General features: G+C 47.6%; 1 protein-coding gene across 3 annotated transcripts in view; it reads right to left on the reverse strand.

Moving 5' to 3' along the window:
- The window catches only part of CFH (complement factor H), a 712377-nt gene that overhangs the window by 375481 nt on the left and 314785 nt on the right, over positions 1–22111 (reverse strand). For all 3 annotated transcript variants that reach the window (XM_073582879.1, XM_073582878.1, XM_073582877.1), the window contains exon 11: positions 18343–18480. In XM_073582879.1, coding sequence (XP_073438980.1) covers positions 18343–18480 — 138 coding nt within the window. The remainder of the gene's footprint in view (positions 1–18342; positions 18481–22111) is intronic.

Raw genomic sequence — 22111 nt, forward strand, 5'->3', positions numbered from 1 at the left:
CTGTGTGTGAGCGCAGCTCACGCTGTAGTGTGTCCTGCAGCTACGTCTGGTTGTAGGCCGCTCAGCGTTCGTCACTGCCTCATACATATTTTTCTTTAATTGCAGCTCATTTTTCATTCTCCTTTTAGTGTGCATCCATCCGTATCCATCTACATTGGTTGGTTGCAAACACTATATAGGAGTATATAGAGGAGCCTTCACATCCTTTTTGTTTTTTTGAAAAAAAAAAACATAAATAAAGTTCACCAAACCCTCCACTTGACAGTTGTGTAGGCCACATTAGCTCATATTAAAGTGTAGCCCACACACTTTATAAAATTAGTGTATCTTATACCTGTTAGCAGCTTTTCAGGAATAAGCACACTAAGCCCCCCTTTGTACTTTTCTGCCTATTTTTATCAGTCTACCAAGATGAAGAAGGCAGGGAGTAAGGCACGTGGTCGTGGAGTTGCAGCAGGGAGGGGACGTGGGGATTCTGTAGGGAGAGGACATGGGGATTCTGGGCCTGCTGCGGGCACCAGTGAGTCAGCATCCCCCAGTTTTACCAGACGACAGTCCTTCATGCGCAGCTTTGTAGGACCTTGCCGTACCTCACTGCTGCAGGATGAACAAATTGAAGCCGTTGTCGGATGGATGGCACCTAACGCACTGACTTCAATGACTTCCATGTCCTCTCAGGTATAGAGCACTGAAGAGCAACCATCTGTCTCTTCACCACCTGCCAAATTGCCCCGGCAGTCAGAGAGCACTGTACAGGAGCCATCACAGTCTTTACTTCTATTCTCTGAATCTGTTGGCTTGAAAAGAGGGGGCCAGCCAAGCAGCATTCCAGAATGTGAAGAAGAGGGAGTATGGAGTGATGCGCAACTGCTTTTTCCCTCTGAATCTGAAGAGGCGGGTGGGCCAGTGCCTATGGTCAGCACACCTCAGTATGCATCAGATGATGACGAGACTCAGGTGCCACTTTCTGGTGCATACGGTGCTGGCGAGACTACCCAGGAGAAGCAGGTGTTTGAAGAGGGGAGTGTAGATGATGAGGTCCTTGACCCATCATGGCGTGAGGAACAGGAAGGTGGTGGGAGCAGCTCTGAGGAAGAGATTCCCCGAACGGCCAAAACAGGAGGGAGAGGGCAGACTTGGTTGCCTGTAGCCTTAACTTCGGCACCCGTTAGAAGCATTCCTTTTACAAAAGCCAAAACGGGTGCTCCCAAGACTTGCAGTGCATGGTCCTTTTTTGACACAGTTGCAGATGACATTTGCTTTGTCAAATGCAAGCTGTGTCATCAGAAAGTCAAAAGAGGGAAAAGTGTCAGCAACCTCAATACCACAAATATGTGGAAACATGTGCGGACCAAGCACGTGGTGGAGCTACAAAGACACACTGAAGACGTAGGCCAACCTACAGCACCACCTACCACCTCTTCAGCTTGTGTTGTAGCTTCTTCCTCCAGCTCACACACAGCTGGTTTGGCTTCCTCACAGGATCGCCGTGGAAGAATCTCTGGCACTGTTGTCCAGAGACCCAGTGACATTCCACCCACAGCACCATGTTCCCATTCATCCTCACACTCCCAGGCCACTCTACAGCCATCGGTAGCACAGGCATGGGAGAAAAGGTGGCCATACTCGGCAAACCATGCCCGAGCACAGGCTCTGAATGCTGGCATTGCCAACTTACAGACCCTTGAAATGCTCTCATTCAGGCTGGTGGAGACTGACACCTTCCGGAACTTCATGGCATTGGCAGTCCCACAATACACCATGCCCAGCCGCTTTTATTTCAGCAGGCAAGCCGTCCCTGCCCTGCAAAAGCATGTGAAGGGAAACAGTAAACATGCGCTACTAAACGCCGTTAGTAGCAAGGTCCACCTGACCACCCATGCGTGGACCAGTACGCATGGACAGGGACGATACCTTTCCCTCACTGCCCATTGGGTCAATGTTGTGGAGCCGGATACAGATCTGGAGAGTGGCGCTGTACGTGTTCTGCCATCTCCAAGGATTGCAGGAATCCAGTCTGTACACATAGACTCCTCCTCATACTCCAGTTCCTCAGAATCAGTGCTGCAGGAGCCTGTTACGACCGATATGAGCACAGCCGTGGCCAAACGTCAACAGGCCGTACTTAAATTAATTTCTTTGGGGAATCGAAGCCACACAGTGCAGGAGCTCTGGAATGCCATCCAGCAGGAGAGCGACGTGTGGTTTGTGCCAGCGAATCTCCAGCCAGGCTTGGTAGTGTGTGACAATGGCCGAAATCTGGTGGCAGCTCTGGGCGTAGGCAACCTCACTCACATCCCATATCTGACACATGTGCTCAACTTGGTTGTGCAGAGCTTTCTGAGGGACAATCTGGATCTTGATGTACTGTTGCACAAGGTTCGCCTAGAGTGTGCTCACTTGCGGCGTTCCAGCATGGCAAGATCTCTGCAACGCCGATTCCGCCTGCCAGAACATCGCATCATATGTGACCTCCCCACCAGGTGGAATTCAACGTTACATATGTTGGAGCGGTTGTGTGAGCAGCAGGCAACAGTAATGGAGTACCAGCTGCATCAGGCGCAAACAAGTCGCACTGCGCGCCGGTCACACTTCAGCACCACTGAGTGGGCCTCTATGAAGGACATCTGCCTCGTTTTGCGTGCCTTCGATGATTCCACGTGGATGGCGAGTGCAGATGATGCACTAGTCAGCATGACTGTCCCCCTTATCCTCCTGCTGCAAAAAACACTGCAAGCACTAAGGGAAGAGATTTTGGAAGAGGTGGAGGATGAGGAGTCACAAATGCCATCTGCTTCTGGACAGTCTGCGCTACATGGTTCCTCACAAAGGCCTAGGCAGGAGACACATTGTGAGGATGAGGAGGAGTCAATGGAGGAGGAAGACATCTCTCCAGAGGAGGGAGGTACACAATGCTCTAGTCAGTATGTCCAGCGAGGGTGGGGTGATGCAGGGCAGGCAGACATGACGCCGCAAGCAGGGGACAGTGTTTCTTGGGCAGTTGGGAGTCTGCAGCACATGGTTGATTTCATGCTGCAGTGCCTGAGAAACGACCGCCGCATCGCCCACATTCTCAACATGGCTGATTATTGGGTGTACACCCTCCTAGATCCTCGCTACTGGAACAACTTACAAAGCCTCATCGCACCAATGAACCGGGAGCGTAAAATGCGGGAGTACCAAGACACACTGGTGCAGTCCATCATGTTCTCCATTCCACCACAGAGCAGTGCTGCTAGTGCTTTACAAAGCAGCTCTGTACGTCGAGGCAGTGGAGGAAGCTCTGCACAAAGAGGGAGCAGAGGCAGCGCCTCAGCACAAGGCAAGACCAGTATGACCCAAATGTGGCAAAGTTTTGTGTGCCCGCCACAAATGTCTGCACCATCACAGACGGCTCCAGTCAGCAGGAGGCAACGTTTCCGTCAGATGGTGACAGACTACATGTCTTGCCTTGTCAGTGTACTCCCAGACAGCTCTTCCCCCTTCAAGTTTTGGGTCTCTAAGCTGGATACATGGCCAGAGCTTAGCCAGTATGCATTGGAGGTGCTGGCTTGCCCTGCTGCCAGTGTATTATCGGAACGCGTCTTTAGTGCCGCAGGTGGTGTACTAACAGACCATCGCACACGACTGTCCTCCGATAATGTTCATCGGCTTACTTTTCTGAAAATGAACAAGGCCTGGATCTCACCAGAATTTGCCAGTCCTCTTCCAGTATAAATAATTGGTTGGCAACAGTATCCAGGTCTCCTGTTGTGTTCATGTTTCTACCACCTGAACTGTAATCCCTGGGCTTCAACACAGCCAGCTGTTGCTCGGAAGTGCCGTCCGCACAGAGAAAAACACTAGCTCCTGTGTCAGTGGGGTTCAGTAACGTCAGCTGCTCCCCTGCTGTGTGGACGGCAATGTCTACTGCTGCCTCCACGTTCCCACTGCAACTGATTTTTAACCGTGCTCCACTTAGGCCTCTGGCTCCAATGTCTCTAGTATTTGCCCTGGCCTCCAACCCCACCTGTTACTGCTCAGAAGTGGCGTCTGCACAATCCACACTTGTTCCTGTGGCTCAGTCACGTCTGTTGATCCCCTGATGTGTGTCCGGCAATGTCTCCTGCTCTGTCCACATTCCCACTACTAGAAGTGGGAATGTGGACAGAGAAGGAGACATTGCCGGACACACATCAGGGGATCAACAGACGTGACTGAGTGCCAGGAACACAGGAACAAGTGTAGATTGTGCAGACACCACTTCTGAGCAGTAACCGGCGGGGATGGAGGCCAGGGGAAATACTAGAGACAGTGGAACCAGAGGCCTAAGTGGAGCACGGTTACAATCAGCAGTAGTAGTCTACAACCGATATAAAACTTGCTTCAATTAGGCCTCAGCCTGCTTCACGATGGATCCTGGGCTCCAACACTGCCAGTTGTTGCTCAGAAGTGCCGTCCGCATAGAGACAAACACTAGCTCCTTTGTCAGTGGGGTTCAGTAACGCCACCTGCTCCCCTGCTGTGTGGATGGCAAATTCTCCTGCTGCCTCCACATTCAAACTATATCCGGTTTTCTACTTGCTCCAAGTAGGCCTTAGCCTGCTGCATGATTGATCCTGGGCTTCAACATAGCCAGTTGTTGCTCGGAAGTGCCGTCCGCACAGAGACAAACACTAGCTCCTGTGTCAGTGGGGTTCAGTAACGCCAGCTGCTCCCCTGCTGTGTGGACGGCAAAGTCTCCTGCTGCCTCCACATTCACACTTTATATCCGGTTTTCTACTTGCTCCAAGTAGGCCTTAGCCTCCTGCATGATTGATCCTGGGCTTCAACACAGTCAGTTGTTGCTCGGAAGTGCCGTCCGCACAGAGAAAAACACTAGCTCCTGTGTCAGTGGGGTTCAGTAACGCCAGCTGCTCCCCTGCTGTGTGGACGGCAAATTCTCCTGCTGCCTCCACATTCAAACTGTATCCGGTTTTCTACTTGCTCCAAGTAGGCCTTAGCCTGCTGCATGACTGATCCTGGGCTTCAACACAGCCAGTTGTTGCTCGGAAGTGCCGTCCGCACAGAGACAAACACTAGCTCCTGTGTCAGTGGGGTTCAGTAACGTCAGCCGCTCCCCTGCTGTGTCGACGGCAATGTCTACTGCTGCCTCCACATTAACACTACTACTGATTTTTAACCGTGCTCCACTTAGGCCTCTGGCTCCACTGTCTCTAGTATTTCCCCTGGCCACCAACCTCGCCGGTTACAACTCAGAAGTGGCGTCAGCACAATCCACACTTGTTCCTGTGTTACTGGGGCTCAGTCACGTCAGTTGATCCCCTGATGAGTGTCCGGCAATGTCTCCTGCTCTGTCCACATTCCCACTACTGGAATGTGGACAGAGCAGGAGACATTGCCGGACACACATCAGGGGATCAACTGACGTGACTGAGCCCCAGTAACACAGGAACAAGTGTGGATTGTGCAGACGCCACTTCTGAGCAGTAACCGGCGGGGTTGGAGGCCAGGGGAAATACTAGAGACAGTGGAGCCTGAGGCCTAAGTGGAGCACGGTTACAATCAGTTGTAGTCTACAACCGATATAAAACTTGCTTCAATTCGGCCTCAGCCTGCTCCATGATTGATCCTGGCCTTCAACACAGCCAGTTGTCGCTCGGAAGTGACGTCTGCACGGAGAAAAACACATGCTCCAGTGTTAGTGGGGTGCAGTAATGCCAGCTGCTCCCCTGCTGTGTGGATGGCAATATCTCCTGCTGCCTCCACGTTTAAACTACATCACATATAAAACTGTCTCCAAGTAGGCCTCAGCCTACTCCATGATTGATCCTGGGCTTCAACACAGCCAGTTGTCGCTCGGAAGTTCCGCCTGCACAGAGAAAAACACATGCTCCAGTGTTAGTGGGGTGCAGTAATGCCAGCTGCTCCCCTGCTGTGTGGACGGCAATATCTCCTGATGCATCTGTGGGGCCCCTGAGGCTTCAGTCGCCACAGAGGTACTGCACCTTCTCCTAAGGTGTAGTGCCCCACCATCCAGGTAGGGTGGGAACTCCTGACCACGCTCCACACCTGCATTCCACACACAAGATAGTTCAGTGGGGCCACCTAACAGCTTCATGCTGGGGGTTAGCAGAGCACCCCTCGTGGAACCCTACTTCGTAACACGAGATGTGCTGGGAGGCGGGTGGAGAGTGATGATACAAAAGAGAGGGAAAGTGTAGGATTTCAGTTCAGTCTGGAGTTAGTCTGAGGTGAGTCCCAGGGAAGAAGGTCAGCCAGACGAGGGTCTGAGGAAGAGAGCAGGCTGACAGCAGGTCAGCCTGAGAGGGGCTCAAGGCGGAGGAAGGCAGTCAGTCAGGAGAGGCAGAGGACTGGTCTTAGTGGAACGAGCTCCTCAGGGAAGGAAGAAAAGGAGAAAGAGACGTAGACTGAAGACTACAGATTCCATAAGAGAGATAGAACAGATCGGAACGAAGGAGAATAGAAGGACGGTGGGAAGCTGGTTGAGAAAGAGAGAGAACCCTTCCAGTCCAGAAAGCGCAAAGGCCGGGGCCCGGTCCCCGAGGTTGATTGGATCTTTATGTCCGGCAACAGACACCGGAGGAGTAGTGAGCCGCTAACGCCTTACTCCCACCATAGACTTGGGACACAACAGCAACCGATTTGCGAGCCAGGACTCTGAGAGGAATCCCCGATAGAGGCTACAGCTATCTGTCATACAAGTAAAGACTAGGAACACCTAGAGAGAGGCATTCCAGGGTAACTAAGTACTGGAGTGCTTCGCACCTAAAGGCGCATTGGAGGAGTCGTTCAGTAAGGTACATGTTGGCAGAGTGTGGAAGGGAGAATCCTATCCTGCCTGGAGGTTGGCTGGAGCCCTGACCTGGAAAACACAGTACGGAGGCAGGCAATTGTGTGAACTGCAAACAGTGAGTAAAGCTTTGGAACCGCATACTCTGGTGTCCTCCAGTCATTCCCACACCGTTACACCTGGGTACCAGCATCCATACCATACTGCACCTCTCCTCATCCATTGCACCTACACTGCCCTGGGACTACAGCTCCACCTGTGGGGAGCTACATCATCTCTGCTGCACTACACCATCAGTCCCAATGGATCTGTATGCAGCGTTGGCCTAACACCATACTTGCCAAATACCACGGGTGGCATCACAAACTATTCTAATAAACTCTAAACACCTTTAACATCACCACCATTGACATTGGGTGCCCAGGGCCACGGACTGGGTCGCAGCTGCCGTGACACCAGCCCGGTACCGAGTACCCTCGCTGCCTGGGCGAAGAGCGCGGGGGCGACCCACATCCACATTCACACTACAACTGATTTTTAACTGTGCTCCAATTAGGCCTGTGGCTCCACTGTCTCTAGTATTTCCACTGGCCTCCAACCCTGCCAGTTACTGCTCTGAAGTGGCGTCTGCACAATCAACACTTGTTCCTGTGTAACTGTGGTTCAGTAATGTCAGTTGGTCCCCTGATGTGTGTCCGGCAATGTCTCCTACTCTGTCCACATTCCCATTACTAGTAGTGGGAATGTGGACAGAGTAGGAGACATTGCCGGACACACATCAGGGGATCAGCTGACGTTACTGAACCACAGTTACACAGGAACAAGTGTTGATTGTGCAGATGCCACTTCAGAGCAGCAACTGCTGGCGTTGGATGCCAGGGGAAATACTAGAGACAGTGGAGCCAGAGGCCTAATTGGAGCACGGATAAAATCAGTAGTAGTCTACAACCGATAGTAAACTTGATGAAATTAGGCCTCAGCCTACACCATGATTGATACTGGGCTTCAACACAGCCAATTGTTGCTCAGAAGTGTCTTTGGCACGGGTACTCCCTCCTGCCCAGCCTGGTTCCAGCACGCCTGCTGTTTCCAGGAAGTGTCAAATTCACTTTGCCACGAAAACGTTGTCCTGTCGTGTTGCGGTCGGGTTAGCCGAGTCTATGGTGCCTGCAGTTTAGGTGCTTCCTATGTGGGCTGTGAGTTCTGGTAATAAAGGCTGGTTCCGCAGTGCCAATAGGAGAAGCACCCCCTGTAGGACTGTGTGTTTCGGTAACTGCGGCTGGCTCGCGGCCTTGCAACTTTGTTTTTCATGGGTAGCTTCTGCTACCACTCCGGGTTCCAGCATCGTCAGCTGGTTCCAGGCAGAGCCTTTGGCCTAGGTGCCTCCTTCTCGGTATCCGAGTTCCAGCAACGTCTGCTGGTCCTTGGTAGTGCTTTGTAGCACAGGTACCTCCTGCTTAGTAACCGTGTTCAAGCACCGTCAGCTGGTCCTCGGTTGTGCCATTGGCTCTTGTTCCTTCTGCTGCCCCTCCGGGTTCCAGCACCGTCAGCTGGTTCTCGGCAGTTCCTCAGCCTTCTTTTACCTTCTGCTACTTTTCCAAGTTCAAGCTTGTGGAAATGGTTTTTGGTTCTCACTCTGGATCTCCCTGATGACGACCCTGAAGATGACGACCCTGAATACCACACCGAAGAAGACCAAAAAGATAACCCTGAAGAAGATGACCAAGAGGACAAAGAACATGAAGACAACCACCAAGATGCAGAACAACAAGAGACAGAAGACCAAGAAGCAGAAGAGCAAAAAGCAGAAGGACTAAAAGCAGAAGAACATTAAGCATAAGACTAAAAATCAGAGCAAAAGATATTATCTAAATTATAAGCAGAAGAAGACTAAGCAGTGTATGGGGGTGAGTCCGTTCCTCCTCGTGGTGCCCCTAGAAAATGCCTGCTGCAGGCCAAACTGAAAGCGGACAAATCTTGTTGTAAATCTTTTGTGACAGGCAGAATGGAAGGTGTAATCTTCAAACTTTTATAGATAACAACTACTGGAATTCCTATGACAAATAAGAATATGATGAAGAAGAAGAATAGGAAGATGAAGAAGAATAATAGCTGAATAAGAAGAACATGAAGAATGTAAAAAAAAAGAATAATAGGAAGAAGGTGAAGAAGAAGATGAATAAGGTGAAGAAGAAGTTGATGAAAAAGATGCTGCTGCTGCTGAGGATTATGAAGGAGAAAGTGTGGGAGAAGTAAAAAAAGAAGGTGAAGAGCATGGACGTAGTGAAACAAACATATCTGACAAAATATAAAAAAAGTTTACATAGTCAATATCTTTGTAACTCCAAACGTCTTTAAAAAAAAAAAATTAATTCCTGCTATTCCATTTGATTGGGCTAAACCTCTATGCCTTTAGTGTCTCCTCCACCTCCCACACTACATTCTACATTATTCTTAGTTGTTTTTCTTCATGTAGAATTAATCTACAAGGAAAGAAAGGGGTTTTTTTAATTCCGATATTTCTGTCCCATTGACTTGAATGGGACTTCCGGGATTGGAATCTGCGATACCCGATACTTTTTGGGTATCAGGCCGATCCGATATTTCTATATATCGGATGGTATCGCTCAACACTAGACACCAGTTTACTGAAAAAAAAACAGTTGCCTACAGGCCAGATATTGTAAACTGGGGTTTGTCTGTCACAGGGATCACATATCAGTGCGCTCAAAATTGTGCAATTTCAGGCCTCCAATAAAATTTTCTTGCAGTGTCGTAGCCAAATTATTGACACCAGTTTGCTGAAAAAAAATAGTTACCTACAGGCTAGATATTTTAAACTGTGGTTTTGTGTAACAAGTATCACATATAATTTTGCTCCAAATTCAGCCATTTGTAGTGAAAATGGAAAATATTGTCCTCCACTTAAAATGGGCAAGACATGTGGCAAGGGATGGGGAACAGGACGTGATGGTGATGATGCATGCAGAGGCCGAGGCCCTGGGCAAGCTGAAATTGTGCCACAACAAACACCCACATATTCTCTCCCATCCTTTCTGTCCCAATTACTAGTGTACCGCAGAAGCACACCACTATTGAACCCAGAGTAGTGTCAAAATGTTGTTGGTTGGATAGCGGATAATGCTTCCTGTCACTTTGCCACCACCACCCCAACCCTGTCTTCCACCAGTCAAGTCTCAGTAGCCATGAGTCTGGACCGCATATTCCTTACCCTGATCTTCCTTCCTCCCACCATGCTGAGTCCCTGGAGACAACTGATCCCACACTTGGACACTCCGAAGAGCTGTTCACTTTTCCATTTATCGATTTGGGCCTCTCACCCGGTCCACTTCAAGTGGGGCAAGAGGAGATCGCATGTTGAGATGCCCAAATATTTGAACAGCCACGGTCACACAAAGGTGACGGTGGGAAAGTGTCACAAGAGGTGGATGACCAGGGTCTGGAAGTGGAATCCGAAGTGGTGGATGATATAGTAACTGACCCAAGCTGGCAGGAGGACATGCACAGCAAAGACAGCAGCACACAGGGGGAGAGAGAAGTAGCATCCGAACAGGCCGGAAGAAGCAGTGTGCGGCTGCAGACAGTAGCCGGGGAACCTTTCCCCGTAACACCAACATGACGGAGGTTGCCAGTTCAACTGTTAGGTCTTTCTGAGTCTGGTTATTTTTTTAAGACTCTGCCAATAACACCAAAAGACCATTTACACCACCTGTCAGGTCAGCATCAGCAGGGGTAGCAAAACTACTAGCCTTACCACCACCAGCATGATCAGGCACATGGCAGCAAAGCAGCCGACTTTGTGGGTCAAATCCCAGGGTCCAGGAACAGTGGCTGCAAGTGACACCACTGCTTCTTCCGCTGTTGTGCATGCAAGCCAATCCCCTGTCCATGGTGCATGTGAAGATGCCTCCTGCCCTGTACCTGTCATTGCAGACTCTCAACTATCACCATCATCAAGCACATCCATGTCCTTGTCCCAGCACAGCTTTTAGTTGTCCATACTCCAATCCTTGGAAGGCAAGAGCAAATACGCAGCCAATGCCCCACAGGCCACATTACTAGATTCACATATTTTGTGACTGCTTGCGATCGAAATGTTGCTTTTTAGACTCATGGAGAGGAAGCTTTCCGCAACCTGATGGCAGCAGCCGTTCCTTGGTACTTGGTCCCCAGCTGTCACTATTTCTCCCAGTGTGCCATCCCCACATTACACAAGCACGTGTCAGACGACATTAGCCATGCCCTCAACAATGCAGTTACTGGGAAAGTCCACCTAACCATGGACACGTGGACAAGAGGTGTGGGCAGGGATGGTACATCTCGCTGATGGCACACTGGGTTAACAGTGGAAGCTGGGACCAAGTCAGACCTTGGGATGGAACACGTCCTTCCGATGCTGAGGATTGCTGGCCCTAGATCAATCAGGGTTGACCCCACAGTTTACAGCTCCTGTACCTCCTCTTCAGCCTCCGTCTCTGAAATGACCACATCAGTTGCAAGCTGTAAGCCCTGCAGCACTGCCTCAGCCAAGTGGCAACAGGCTGTGCTGAAGCTAATATGCTTAGGTTACAAACCGCTCAATGCTTAAGAGTTGTGGACAATTCTGAAAGAGCAGGCAGATCTGTGGCTGACACCGCTGAATCTACAGCCAGGCATGGTCATGTGTGACAATGGCTAGAGCCTGGTGGCAGCTCCGAGATGAGGCGAGCTCCAGGGCTGCCTCTAGAAATTCCGGGGCCCGCTTCATACTCTGCCCAGGCTTCACCCCAGCTCCGCCTCCACCCCTCAAACCTTCCACAGTCCCTTTGCCCTTTCTTAGAAAAAGTCCACTTCTGTTCCACGTCCTCATTAATCACATATCACCAGTTCCCATCACCAGATAATATAAATAATAATAAATAATAAACCAGATCACATACATAGCCAGCAACTTTTGAACACTCTTTTGGCCGGGCTCTACTCTACTGTAACTTATTAAACATTTGTTAAAATATCCAATGCAGCTTTAAATATATATATATTTTATTTATCAATTTTTAAAATGACCAATAATATCACATACAGGGGACAAATACCACCGCACCATGACCAGATCACATATTACCACAACATACTGACCGAATACTACAATACTGATCATCAATAAAAAAACAAAATACTAATATCACCATAAGTGCCATTATACACAGGAGATCTGTACTTAGTAAACAGTGTTTGTGTACAGGTAATACAGTGATCACCAGTGACATTATACATACGAGCACTTTATATAGTATACAGGCAATACATTGATCAGCAGTGACATTATTCACAGTACCACTGTATATAGTGTCAGTATACAGGTAACACAGTGATCACCGGTGACATTATACACAGGAGCTCTGTATATAGTGTCAGTGTACAAGTAATATAGTGATCCCTGGTGACATTATACACAGGAGCTCTGTATATAGTGTCAGTATGCAGGTAACACAGTGATTGCCGTGACTTTATATACAGGAGCTCTTTATATAGTGTCAGTGTACAGGTAACACAGTGATCACCAGTGACATTATACACAGGAGCTCTGTATATAGTGTCAGTGTACAGGTAATATAGTGATCCCTGGTGACATTATACACAGGAGTTCTGTATAGAGTGTCAGTTTACAGGTAACACAGTGATCATCAGTGACATTATACTCAGGAGCTCTGTATATAGCGTCAGTGAACAGGTAATACAGGGATCACCAATGACATTATACACAGGAGCTCTGTATATAGTATACAGGTAATAATACAGTGATCTCCAGTGACATTATACACAGGAGCTCTGTATATAGTGTCAGTGAACATGTAATATGGGGACCACCAGTGACATTATGCACAGGAGCTGTGTATACAGTGTCAGTGTACAGGTAATACAGTGATCACTGGCAACATTGTACAAAGGAGTTCTTTATAAAATATACATTGTATACTGTGAGTGTAATTGTAATACACTGACTCACCAGTGATGTCTGGAGGTGAAGTCCTCCATCTTCACTTTTCAGTTTCAACGAGCATAGACCGCCAGCACTTCTTTCAGAGAAGACTCATCTCTACAGGAAATAACACAGTTATCTAGAGCGCCGCTTTCAGAGCACATTACTTAATTTTTTTCCAACTTCTACACTACACCAGATGAAAGAAAAAAGGCGACATAGTGTTACCCTGTACAGTAACAGGACCCCCCCCCATTGAAAACAGTATCCTCCAAATATAAAATATATCACTGCAGCAATAATATCCCTTAATTAGTCTCTACAGTAAAAATATTCCCCATCCTGCCCCTATATGAGCTCCCATCCTGCCCGCATATTAGCTCCCATCCTGCCCCCATATGAGCTCCCATCCTGCCCGCATATTAGCTCCCATCCTGCCCCCATATGAGCTCCCATCCTGGCCAGATATGAGCTCCCATCCTGGCCAGATATGAGCTCCCATCCTGCCCCCATATGAGCTCCCACCCTGGCCAGATATGAGCTCCCATCCTGCCCCCATATGAGCTCCCATCCTGCCCCCATATAAGCTCCCATCTTGCCCTATATGAGCTCCCATCCTGCCCGATATGAGCTCCCATCCTGCTCCATATGTGCTCCCATCCTGTGGCTTTCAGCACAAAAAGAAAGTACAAAAAAAAAAATTCTCATTACCTGGCCATGGTCCAGCGGTGCCCTCTCCTGTAATGTCATACGCCCGCGAAGTGTGCGCTGATGTCAGCTGCTGGCTTACGATTGGCTGGCAGCTGGTTACTATTGCTGTGCAGACAGCCAATGGCTTTCTGTGCCGCAATATATTGCAACTGAATGTGCGTCCTCATTTAGTTGAAAACTGCGGGCCAGGAAACCGGATTGTGGCATCGCTTCTTGATAGACCAGCAACCGCCTGCTGTTTTTTTACAAACAGTGTCACCGAACAGGTGAGAGCCCCGAGTCCCACCAGTGCAGCCAGTGTCTTATATATAACCTCACCTGTGTCTTCTTGCCTCTCTCGTGTTTTCTGTCTCTCTCTTCTCACATCTTACATCTTTTTCTCTCTCCCCCTCTGATTTTTATCTTTCCCTCTGCCTCCTTCTCCCTGGTTTTCTGTGACTCCACCCCACAATTGAGCTCCACCCCTCCATGTCTCTCCACAGTCTGAGAGCTGTGAGGCGGATGGAAAGAAGGAGGGATCCGATTTTCATGTCCTGGCTGTGCTGCTGAGTCCAGGCGGGGGGGTGAGTATAGTGACAGCGTATGTGACTGTGTGTCCCTACTATACTGCAGCCAGCAACTCTCTGCATGGCCGTGTGCACCACCCATGCTCTGCTCCTCACTATGTAGAGTGTGAAGAAGCAAAGAACGAGTGCACGTGGCTGTGCTGAACCCCAGCATTCCAGCACGCCAACTCAGTACCAGGTGAGCAGAAGCAAAAAGTGAGGGGCCTGCTCCAGGCCCCTCTCTGCTCACCTGACCCCATACACCAGTAAGGGCAGTAATGCACCGATGGAGGCGAGCTTACACAAGTACCATGCTGGGCTCATGTGCTTAGCCTAGTGGTTCAGCGGTTTCTAAAAACCTTCCTGGACCTGCCAGATCTGCTTGTCAAAGTACGTCGCCTGTGTCCCCAAAGAAAGTCAGCTACAGCTTCTGCCGCCCTTGCCGTACTTCAAAAGAGTTTGCAGCTTCCGGCTCGCTAACTGGTGTGTTATGTCCCCATGCATTGGAACTCTAAACTGCAGATGTTGGAAAGGGTTTGTGAGCAGAAGAGGGCAGCATCAAGAAGACCATCGGTATTCAGTTCAGACTCCACACATAAGACCTCACGAGTGGACATGGATGTCAGACATATGTACCATCCTACGAAACTTTGAGGACTCCACCAAGATGGTGAGCTTCGATGCCGCTCTAATTAGCATCACCATCCCACTTCTCTGTATTCTGAAATGTTCTCTGCTCACAATCAAAGTGGATGCATTGCAGGCGGAGCACAATGAGATGGGGCAAGAACCATACAGGGTGATTACACACAGTTGAGCCTCATCTCATCCCAACGTTGATTGCGTGACAATGAGCAGAAGGAGGAAGAACAGGAGCTAGTTTCATGCGTTATAAACGGTACACCCTGCCCAACTGTCATACCATCTTTTCAGCATGGATGGCCTGAGGACAGCGAGGAGGAGGAGTGGGAGGAGGAGAAGGAGGAGAGCATGGTTAGTCATCCTCTTGGAAGTCTTGCCTGTTAACAGTCTGGTATGCATGGCTGAGTTTATGTTACACTGCCCTTCCCGTGACCCTGGCATTCTCAAAGTTTTGGAAGACAGTCATTACTGGTTGGTGACACTTCTAGACCCATGCTACAAGGAGAACTTTCTATCTCTTATTCCTGAGGCAGACAGGTCTACTAAAATGGGGTAGCACTAGAGGACCCTTGTTGCGTAATTATTAAAATTCCCATCTGAAAACGCTGGCAGTAGAGGTCACAGTTCGTTGGACAACCATGGACTACAGGTGAGAGAGATACAACTCCAATCCAGCAGAGGTAGGGGGACACTGTCAAAGTTTTGGGAGAGTTCTCTCAGACCCTCCCATTGCACAGGCCCTGAGGTGTGGGATACTCTCACAAGGAGTGCTAAGTTTTGAAAGGTGCCGAGGGAGTACCTTGCTGACCATACCAATGTCCTCCGTGATTCCCCTGTGCCTTATATTTATTGGGTATCAAAGCTGGACATGTGGCATGTACTGGCTCTCTATGCCTTGGAGGTCCTGGCCTGCCCTGAAGCTAGCATTTTGTCAGAGCAGGTTTTTAGTATCGCTGGTGGAATTAAAAACTGATAAGCGCATCCGCCTGTCAACTGAAAATGCTGACAGGCTAATTCTTATAAAAATGAACAAGGGCTGGATTGGGCAAGACTTCTCAACACCACCGAATGACAGTAGCGTAACATAAACTCATATCCAGTGTCTTTTTTTGGAAGGTCTAATTCCATGCACGTCTTCAGACCCACACATGGGTATACACTTCCTGATTTTGGCTATTTGCTGTTGTCCTCCTCCTTCTCCTCATCGTCATACTCCACCACCATTTCACCAGGGTGACTGTGGTCCATGATGCAACACTCACATATTTTTTGAAAGGCTGTTTATGATGCCCTTACAAAAAAAATGGTTATACAGTATGTTCAAGTATAACTCCCAGGGGTAAATGATTGTCAGCTCAAACATTTAGTGCATGGGTGTTACAAGTATAGGAGACCCGCTCCTTTCTAATGGGAACATTTTTTATGAGGCCCTCCTCCACATCTCTTCCAACGGGTATTGGAGTGCCTTCAAATTTTTGCCAGCCCTTGCATTCACTGCCTAGGCAAACACAATGGGAGACCCACTTCCTAATAATGGGAACATTGTTTTCAGGATGACCTCCTGTACATCTTTTCAAAGGGGTATTGGGGTTCGTCTAAATTTTGGCCAGGCCTTGCATTCAGTGCACAGGCAAACAGTATGGGAGAACCACTTCCTAATAAAGAGAACATTGTTTTCAGGAGGTCCTCTTGTACGTCTCTTCAAAGGGTTAGGCTAGGTTCACATTGCGTTAATGGCCCTGCGTTCAACGGGATCTGTTACGTAGCGGCACTAACGCTATGTAACGGATGGGTTAACGCACCCATTGCCCGCAATGATACATCTCGTTAAAGGGGCATTGGGGTGCGCCCTAATTTTTTCCAGCCCTGACACACATTGCATACACAGTAACAGTATACGAGACCCACAGTTTAATAATGGGAAAAACAAAGCATAGCTGGCTGATAGCTCTCCAAGAATAGTGAGGGCCGACGGCAGGCCCTTTTAGAATAGTAAAGGATGCCGGATGGCCCTATAAAAATAGGATTTGTGACTTTCAGAGTCCCTCCTTCATAAATGAAACAAGATGTGTCTGTTGATGTGTCACACACCACATGGCCAGATAAGGTTGTAAAATGTTAAAATGACATTTCCCAGTGAATGCATTTGTCTTGGTTGAAAGCAATGCTAAAGTTCAAAAACGCATCAAAAACACTACGTGTGAACATAGCCCAAGGTGTGGAGGATCATTTTTGGTTTTGGTTATTTATTTTGCCTTATATACAAGTCATTACCCTGGTAAAGATGTTCCTTAACATATTTCCCAGGAAAATCCAATTTGGTTTTGTTTTTGTATGTTTTATTGTGAGTCTGTAAACGTGGTGTAAAGGTACTGTCACACTTAGCGATGCACCAGCGATCCCGACCAGCGATATGACGCGGTCAGGATCGCTGGTGCATCGCTAAGTGGTCGCTAGTGAGCTGCCACACAAGCAGATCTCACCAGCAACATCGCTGGGGACGGGGATCGCTACTTACCTGTCACACCAGGCGATCCTGCATCCTCCCGCCTGGCTCCACGCTCGTAGCTCGTCTCTCCACAGGACGCGCCACAGGAAGCTGACAACGGGAAACAGTCCTGGACGTTCTCACGTGATCAGCGATAAGCAGCGGGGGAGCGGGTTGTAGGTAAGTATCACACACAGCGATATCGCTAGCAATATCGCTATAACGTCACAAGTTATAGCGATATTGCTAGCGATATCTCTTAGTGTGATATGCCCTTTAGACATCATTGTTTACAGCAGTGACCTGGGAGTCAGAAATGATTCCAGGGGTCTTCCTCATGCTGTTCCCATGTCATTTGAGCACTTTTCCCATCTACTTCCACAATTTCTAGTCTCTCTGCCGACCGCCAGGGGGGCTGCCAGAAAAATGCTCAAGTTTCCTTTAGACTTACATTGGGCTCATTGCTCGGGTTGAGTACCCGAGCATTCCAATTTGCTTGACCCGAGAAATGAGCACCCGAGCATTTTAGTGCTCGTCCATCACTGTAGAGTAGTAATGCAGCTCAAATTTCATATATTTCATGTTTGCATGCTATAGTGCTACTTTGTTTGTTAGCTAATAGATTTTGACTGACATAATATGAAATGAGGCATGAAATAGATTTTTCTATACAGTAGATTGAGTCAATACAACCTATATTAAGAATGATGCATAGAAAATGTAGGCAAATTGGAGTCATAGAATCATAGAATTGTAGAGTTGGAAGGGACCTCCTGGGCCATCTGGTCCAACCCCCTGCTCAAAGCAGGATTCGCTAAATCATCCCAGTCATATGTTTGTCCAGCCTCTGTTTGAAGACTTCCATTGAAGCAGAACTCACCACTTCTCGTGGCAGCTTGTTCCACTCATTGATCACTCTGTCAAAAAGTTTTTTCTAGTATCTAATCTGTGTCTCCTCCCATTCAGTTTCATCCCATTGCTTCTAGTCTTTCCTTGTGCAAATGAGAATAAAGTTGATCCTTCTACAATGTGACAGCCCTTGAGATATTTGTAGACAGCATACTGTTACTCTAAAATAGTAGATTAAAATAGCAGTCAAGCAACCAGAATTCTATAACAAATAACAGGATATATTTTCATCCTCACTTTAATGCACTTCGTTTCAGCTAATATGACGTACCTTGACAAATGAGTGGTGGACCCCAGCCATAATTAAAACACTGCACAAGATCTGATTTCGGCCTTTGACCACGAGGACATGTATAGGCAATAACCTCCTTATCTTTGAATGTGGAATACCTAAGTGTACATGTAATATCTGTAAAAAAATAGACACATAAATTGCTCATTATTTCGTGTATGAACTAATCTTAGTTATAAAAAGATGCAATTAAAAAACGGACAAGTTTTCAAATGACCATTTCTGAGTGATAAGCCTCCTTCACATGTCCGTGCTTCCATTATGTCTAACATCCTGTACCCATTATAAACTATGGGGATCTTCACATGTCTGTTTTCATTCCAACCGTGTGTCCATGTGAACTATATGGAAACATGTCAGTTTTTTCCCGAGAACACGTATGACAAGGGCAAATAAAAGTCTATGAATCTGTGAAAAATGCGTACAGCACAAGTATGAGATCAGTGTGCCGCCCATGTGCTGCTAGTGTTTAACCCCTTAGAGATCTTGCCCTTTTTCATTTTTGCTTTTCAGTTTTTTGCTTCCCTTCTTCCCAGAGCCATAACTTTTTTTTTTTCCTTCAATATGGCCATATGAGGGCTTGTTGTTTGTGGGATGAGTTGTACTTTTTAACAACATTATTGGGCAGCACAGTGGCTCAGTGGTTATGCAGCGCTGGAGTCTTGGGATCAAATCCCACCAAGGACAACATCTGCAAGGAGTTTGTATGTTCTCCCCGTGTTTGCGTGGGTTTCCTCCGGGTATTCCGGTTTCCTCCCACATTCCAAAGACATACTGCTAGGGAATTTAGATTGTGAGCCCCATTGGGGACAGTGATGATAATGTGTGCAAACGGTAAAGCGCTGCGTAATATGTTAGCGCTATATAAAAATAAAGATTATTATTATTGGCTTTATCATATTCTGTACTCAAAAATGGGAAAAAAAATTCCAAGTGCAGTGAAATTACAAAAAATGTGCAATTCCACAAGGTCTTTTGGGATTTTTTTATCATGTTTACCAAATGCTAAAACTGACCTGCTGTTATGGTTCTCCAGGTCATTACAAGTCCATAGACACCAAACATGTCTAAGTTCTTTTTTTATTTAAGTGGTAAAAAAAAATCCAAAGTTTGTTAAAAAAAAATTGTGCCACTATCGGATATCCGTAACATCTCCATTGTTCGTGATCTCGGGTTGGTTGAGGGCTTATTTTTTCGGTGTCGAGCTGCCATTTTTATTTATGCCATTTTGATGCAGATACGATTGCCCGTTAATGCATTTTAATGCAATGTCACAGCGATAAAAAAACGTAATTCTGGCGTTTTGACTTTTTTTCTCGCTGCGCTGTTTACCGAACAGGTTAATCCTTTTATTTATTTATATACTGCAGGATTCTGTATGCAGCGATCCCAAATAAGTGTATGTTTGTTTTTGTGTTTTTTTAATTGTTTTATTTTGAATGGGGTGAAAGGGGAGTAATTAAACTGTTTTTTCTTTTTTTTAATATTTTTTAAACTTTTTTTTTACTTTTGGCATGCTTCAATAGTCTCCATGGGAGACTAGAAGCTGCCATAATCCGATCGCCACTGCTACATTCAGGCATTTGTCAGATCACCTTTATGTAGCAGAATTACTCACTTGCTGTGAGCGCCGACCACTGGGAGGTGCTCATAGCAATCCGGCACTGACAACCATAGAAGACTCCAAGAGACCTCTGGTTGTCATGCCAGGGGTCACCGGTCGGCGGGTTTTTGGCCCAATTGCAGGAACAGTGCATTAAATGCCGCTGTCAGAGATTGACAGCGGCAATTAACGAGTCAATAGCCGCGGGTGGATCACGATTCCAACCGATTAAACGATTACACCTAGCGATATGACGCGGTCAGGATCGCTGGTGAATCGCTAGGTGGTCGCTAGTGAGCTGCCACTCAGGCAGATCTCACCAGCGACATCGCTGGGGATGGGGATCGCTACTTACCTGTCAGACGCGGCGATCCTGACGTCCTCCCGCCTGGCTCCACGCGTCACTCGTCGTCACAGCAGGAAGCGCCGCAGGAAGTGACCGACGAGGTTCTCGCGCGACCAGCGATAACCAGCGGGGGAGCCGGTCGGAGGTAAGTATCACATGCAGCGATATCGCTAGCAATATCACTATAACGTCACAAAATCGGTGACTTTACAGCGATATTGCTAGCGATATCGCAGTGTGTAACGGGGGCTTAACAGGCCTCTTATCTGGCCCAGATAACAGCGTTTTGCATTTGAACAGCGCTGCAGAGAGCTCAATAAACTCCACAATAGCTGCTCTCCCCTAACAGAGGATATATTCGGCACTGGTCATTGCTGGAGGCTGTGAGTACAGGCCAGCATCTTCAAGATACACTGTAAGGGGCGCTTTACATGCAGCCCCTTGCTGCTTTGCTAAGCTCAATCTCTTTGAACAATCGCTCACTCTTTCTGTTTTTTCCCTGATTTAAAGGAGCAGACACTGTGCCCACCGGGGAGGTATATATTTTAAAGTTCCATGGAGGATGTGAGAAACAGAGCTCCCATGAGTCCTAGGGAGGCTGCTTCCTCTCTTATAAATTAATTACTGCTGAATAAAGAGCCAAATAGCGGTTAATCCTTTTTTTTCTCATAACTAAAAACACACCATTGGCTGAGTATCGAGAAATCTGTGAGTAACACAGCACGTGATCTCCATCTAGTTGTGCATTTGGGAATATACCAGCTGAGGGATCTTTCTGCACTCTCGTTCTAATTCTGCCACAAGATATCATAGTTAACAGACCTGATACCTGCCCACGTTCTCCAGTGGCGAAACGCACTACGTCACCTGTACCTATCGACAGAGTCGGATCATGGTCAAGATTGGCAGACCAACAGACACCAACGCTAATAGGAGGCCGCAAACAACCAAAAAAATGGAAAATTTATCACGAAGCAAATTGGACCTAAACAAGGACCACCACTTTACAAGGACTCAGGTGGCGACCTAGAGTTGGATGAGTCACGGGAAGATTCTTCTGACCCTGGAGACTCAGATAAGCCTATTTCTAGAAGCTTCATTAAAAGTATTTTGTCTTCAGCCTTGGCCCGTCTAGCAAAGGATTTATCAACAATTAAAAAAGACATCCAGCAGATAGGCAGCAGGGTGGAGGAGTTAGAAGAAGCGCAGTCAAAGTTGTCTGCCTTCGCTGGGGAACTAAAATCTGGCCTCCAACAACAGGAGGACCATATCAATTCCCTCTATACAGCAATGGAAGATATTGAAAACAGGAACAGAAGAAACAATCTAAGAGTCCGGGAGGTGCCTGAGGCTGCTGACCGAGAAGACGTACCAGCCATTCTTCATGAACTCTTCTCGCCTATGTTAATCCTTAAGAGAGCACATAGGGCATTAAAACCCAAGCCCAAACATTCAGAATTCCCAAGAGATATAATTTGCAGAATTCTGGACTTCCACATGAAAGAGAAAATTCTCAAAAAAGACAAGGATGCTAAGTGCTCTGGAATATAAAGGCTCTAAAATCCGGGTTTTCCAAGATCTGGCACCATCAACCTTGTCTAAGAGATATTTGTTGAAGCCTTTTACAGATGCCCTCAAGCAGAGACAATTTCCATTTCGCTGGCTTTTCCCATTTGGCCTTTTCATCACAGCAGACGGCAGGAGATTCACAGTTAAGTCATCTTCCGACATCGCCAAAGTGTGTACAGAGCTGGACATTCAACTTGACTCACTGCCTGATCTTCGCCTCGCCCGTACTA

Source organism: Dendrobates tinctorius, unplaced genomic scaffold (assembly GCF_039654945.1).
Source record: "Dendrobates tinctorius isolate UK_male_01 unplaced genomic scaffold, ASM3965494v1 ptg000074l, whole genome shotgun sequence".
In the NCBI taxonomy this organism is placed as follows: domain Eukaryota; kingdom Metazoa; phylum Chordata; class Amphibia; order Anura; family Dendrobatidae; genus Dendrobates; species Dendrobates tinctorius.